The following is a 4,952-nucleotide window of genomic DNA, read 5'->3' on the forward strand; positions in this document are numbered from 1 at the left end:
ATGCACATTCGATGTTTTGCCCACATTTTAAATTTAGTGGTGCAAGATGGCATAAAAAAAGTTGATAAGGCGGTTGACATAGTTTGATGGGAGGTTAAATGGATTAGGCAATCACCTTCTACAATTCATAAGTTTACTGAGTTTGCTAAGGTTGCTAATCCCGATATAACAAAACATTTGAAGAGATATGTGCCAACAAGATGGAACTCTACTTACCATATGTTGGAAATTCCCCAAGCTTACGATTTTTTTTTTGAGAGATATGATCTTGAGGAATTTGATTATCGATACGAAATTGAAAAGGCGGGTTTGTAGATACCTTCATCAAGCAATTGGGAAAGAGTTAGGAATGTATGTCATTTTTTAAAACCTTTTCATGATGTTACTTTGAGGATTTTCAGGACACTTTATGTGAAATCAAACACATGCATTAAAGATATATATTCCATTCGTACACTCTTGGATGATGCTATTTCCGATTCTAGTCTTTGTGATATTGCATTGTCCATGAAATTGAAGTTTGATAATTATTTTGGCAACATAGAAAAAATGAATTTATTGCTCTACTTTGCTTTGATTCATGATCCGAGGAACAAAGTAAAGTATTTGGTTATACTACTTAAGGATCGTTATGGAGAAAAGGGGGTGGAGGCCAAAAGGAAATATATCATGGATTCTATGTATGAATTATATAATGATTATATTAGAATTCATTCTCCAAGTTCTACTTCAAGTACTGCCGAGTCTACCACTTCATCATCAATACTAGGGAAATGCCGAAACTCGAATTTTATGGCACCTAATCCCCCACTGAGAAATAAACTAAGAGAAAAGATGAAGTTGAACATAGTTGAGTTAATTGGGGAGTTAGAAAAGTATTTGCAAGAAAGTGTTGAAGACAACTCAGAAATGTTTAGTATTCTAGATTGTTGGAAAGTGAATAGTCTACGATTCTTGATTCTATCATTTATGGCAAGAGATGTATTTGCCATTCCCGTCTCAACCGTAGCTTCGGAATCCATTTTTAGCACTAGTGGGAGGGTATTGGATCCGTTTAGGAGTTCTTTGACTCCTAAGATTGTTGAAAGTTTAATTTGTACACAAGATTCGATTCGGTGTAACATAAGTGACACAATCGATTATGAAAAAAGATTGGGAAGAAAATCAACAAATTGACAAAGGTAATTGTTTATTGTTCATTATTTTAGTTATTGTAAATTTAATATCTTTTCATTTTAATACTAACATTATTTGACTTTTTTTTATATAGAATTGATCAAGATGAAGTAGTGAAGTTGCAAGAAGAACGAGTAGGTGCACGAAGACGAGTAGGTCCAAGAAGACGAGTATATTTATGAATGTCTTTTGGAACTTGACATGTTATTATTTTCATACTATGTAATGGTTTTCTATGTTTTCTAGATTTAAGACGTGAGGTTTTTGGTAAATGCAAAATACATGCATATACATGAGGTTTTCTAGATTTAAGATGTGAGGTTTTCTATGTTTTCTAGATTTAAGACGCGAGGTTTTCTAGATTTAAGACGTGACGTTTTTGTGAGGTTTTCTATTTTTTCTAGATTTAAGACGTGAGGTTGATATCAAGTAATTTAAATGGTAGACTTTGGTTGTTATTATTTCTTTAAGTATTTGTTTTTTTAACATCTTATTAGATTTGATTAAATTGTTAAACGAATATTTGATATCTCAAATATTATTGAGCAAAAAATCTCAATGTTCAAAGTTTAGCACGACATACTTATTTCATTACATTTATTTTTAGGTGCCATTAAAAAATAAAAATAAAAATTTAAATCGGGTAATACCCAAATTACCCTTACCCGACCCATTATCCGAATTACCCAAACCCAAATTACCCGAATTTAATTTGGGTAGGTAATGGGTAGTGTTTTTTATATGAAAAACCCGAATTACCCGAAACCCGAAAATTTCATCCGATCAACACCCCTAGGATATAGGCAGCTTCTCTAAGGTCCTTCATAGCGAAGCACTTCCCAAACCAGGACTTAACCCCCTGCAAGGTTGGGATGTTATTTCCTATGAGCAGTATTTCATCTACATACAATACCAAAAAGCTCACTATACTCCCACTAGCTTTGACATATACACTGGACTCATCCTCGCTTCTCGAAAATCCAAACTCTTTGACTTTCTCATCAAAACAAATATTCCATCTGCGGGATGCTTATTTTAATCCATAAATGGATTTCTCAAGCTTACACACTCTATTAGGGTACTTTTCATTAACAAAATCCTCTGGCTGACTCATGTAAAGATCTTCAGCCAACTTTCCATTAAGGAAAGCGGTTTTGACATCCATTTGCCATATTTCACAGTCATGAAATGCAGCTATAGCTAGCATAATCCTTATAGATTTAATCTTCGCTTCTCGTCATAGTCAACTCCATGAGTTTGAGTAAAGACCTTCGCAAATAGTCGCGCCTTATATGTGTGTAATTTCTCATCCATGCCAGTCTTCTTCTTGAAGATCCATTTGCACCCGATTGTGTTTCGACCTGGTACATTGTCAACCAAGTTACAAACTTGATTGTGATACATGGATTGAATCTCGTTGTCCATTGCTTCTTTCCATTTAGCAGACTCGGGGCCTGCCATGGCTTCCTTGTAGTTGTTAGGTTCATCCAAATTTGTTAGTGTGCTATCACTGATAAATGTGTCGCCCTCAAATGTTATATGAAATACATATAACACAAGTGGAACACTAACTCTACTAGAACGCCTCAGAGTTACAGACTTGTCAATTGGTTCAACCGGAGTTTCCTCCTCGGGTTAATTGCTAGTGTTTAAGGTTCCTTCGCCTCTTGAATCTTGAAGTTCTTCAAGGTCATTTTGCCTCCCACTGTCCCATTGGCATATGAGTTCTCTCCCACGAAAGACTCCTCTCATCGCAATTAAGATAACATTGTCACTCGGTCTATAGAATAGATATCCAAAGGACTTTTACGGGTAGCCGATGAAAATACATCGCTCACTCCAAGGTTCGAGCTTGTCATGAGTCTTGTGTCTCACGAAATCCTTGCAACCCTAAACATTGATGTGGTCTAACGAGGGAAACTTCCATGTCCAAATCTCGTGAGGTGTTTTGGAAATCTTTTTGGTAGGGACTATATTAAGGATATGGGCAACAGTCTCCAAGGCATACCCCCAGAATGAGATAGGTAACGAAGCTCGACTCATCATGGAACGAACCATGTCTAGCAACATTCTGTTGCACCTCTCAGCTACACCATTAAGCTGTGGTGTCCTGGATGGCGTCATTTGTGAAACAATTCCACATTCCTTAAGATAGTCAAGGAGCTCGATACTAAGATACTCTCATCCACGATCGGATAGCAGCATCTTTCTCTTTTTGCCCAATTGATTCTCCACTTCTTGCTTAAACTCTTCGAACTTTTCAAAGGTTTCCGACTTATGCTTGATTAAGTAGATATAGTCATATCTGTTGTATTCATCATTAAAAGTCACATAGAAGCGATTAGTATCCCTTGTGGCGGTTCTAAATGGTCCACACACATCAGTGTGTATGAGATCCAAAAGATATTCACCATTTCATCTTTCCAAGTAAACAAGACTCGCAAGTGTCATCCAACTTTAAGTAGAATGACTCCAAAACTCTTTTGGAGTTGGGCTATGCGCTTCTTGTTGACATGTCCAATACGACAATGCCACAAGCATACTTTATCCAAATCATTGGAAGAATCAATGTGTAACACATTATTTCCTAGTTTATCTACAACATTCACGGTTTCATATACACCATTGCAAGGTATTGCTTCAAAACAAAATACACCGTTGTAATAAGCATTAATACCACCAATTTCATTATTAAAAGAAAAGGTAAAACCTTGTTTGTACAAACTATGAAAGGAAATAATATTTCTCGCCATATCGGCCGAGAAACAACAATTATTCAAATCTAAATTTAAACCATTGTTAATCAATAAAAAATAAACTCCAATCTTGGTTACAGGTGACACTTTCCTATTTCCCATAATTAAGTTTATCTTCCCATGCTCCATATTCCTACTTCTTTTTAGTCCATGAAAATCATAACAAATGTTAAATCCACAACCTGTATCAAGGAACCAATAATTAGCATGTGATCAGTTTTTAGATTGAATAGTGTAAATACCTGCAAAGGAGGGTTTGATCTTCCCATCCTTTATATCTTGCAAGTACTTGGGGAAACTTCATTTCCTATGCCCTTTTTCATGGCAGTGGAAGCACTCTGCATCATTCGGATTAGAGGAATTAGCAGAACCAGCTTTGGAGGGAGCCTTCTTCTTCTTTCCCTTCCCATGTCCGATTTCGAGAACAGGGGCAGAAGTAGTTGGAGTAGGAGTAGACACAACTGATTTGCCTTTCAGGTTGCTTTGTGCAATCCTTAGAAGGCCTTGAAGCTTCCTGAGAGTGACCTCCTCCTTGTTCATATAATAAGTCATACGAAACTGACCATAACAAGAGGGTAAAGAGTGTATAATTATATCTATGGCAAAGTCTTCATCAAAATTGACATTCAATTTTAGCAAGTGGTCCACGAATCTTTGCATCTTTTGCAAGTGGGTCGTCATGGATTCACCATCCTTCATTTTGGTTGTGATCATGGAGGCAATGATCTCATACCTTTCATTCTGAGTACTATGATGGTATCTTTCCATCAAATCATGATACATTTCATAAGGATAAAAATCTTCATAGGACTTCTACAACTCAACAGTCATGGTAGAAATCATAAGACAAGACACCTTTGTATCATACCTCTCATGAGTAGTGTGTTCAATGATTTGTTCAGGAGTGGTAGTGGCTACATCAATCTCCTTTAGCTCTTTATCCACGACATATTCTTTGTCCTTATAGCGAATAGCCATTCTGATGTTACGAATCCAGTCATTGAAGTTCGAGCCATCGAA

The 4,952-nt window shown here is 36.4% G+C and overlaps 1 protein-coding gene across 1 annotated transcript; it reads left to right on the forward strand.

The window, feature by feature from the left end:
- Nucleotides 1-262: 262 nt before the first annotated feature.
- LOC145016192 (zinc finger BED domain-containing protein RICESLEEPER 2-like) lies at nt 263-1,176 on the forward strand. The gene is made up of 2 exons (XM_078974587.1): nt 263-351; nt 402-1,176. The coding sequence occupies exons 1-2, from the start codon at nt 263-265 to the stop codon at nt 1,174-1,176; spliced, it is 864 nt and encodes a 287-aa protein (XP_078830713.1).
- The last annotated feature ends 3,776 nt before the right edge of the window (nt 1,177-4,952 follow it).

Source organism: Lactuca saligna, chromosome 9 (genome assembly GCF_052625555.1).
Source record: "Lactuca saligna cultivar CGN05327 chromosome 9, ASM5262555v1, whole genome shotgun sequence".
NCBI lineage: Eukaryota > Viridiplantae > Streptophyta > Magnoliopsida > Asterales > Asteraceae > Lactuca > Lactuca saligna.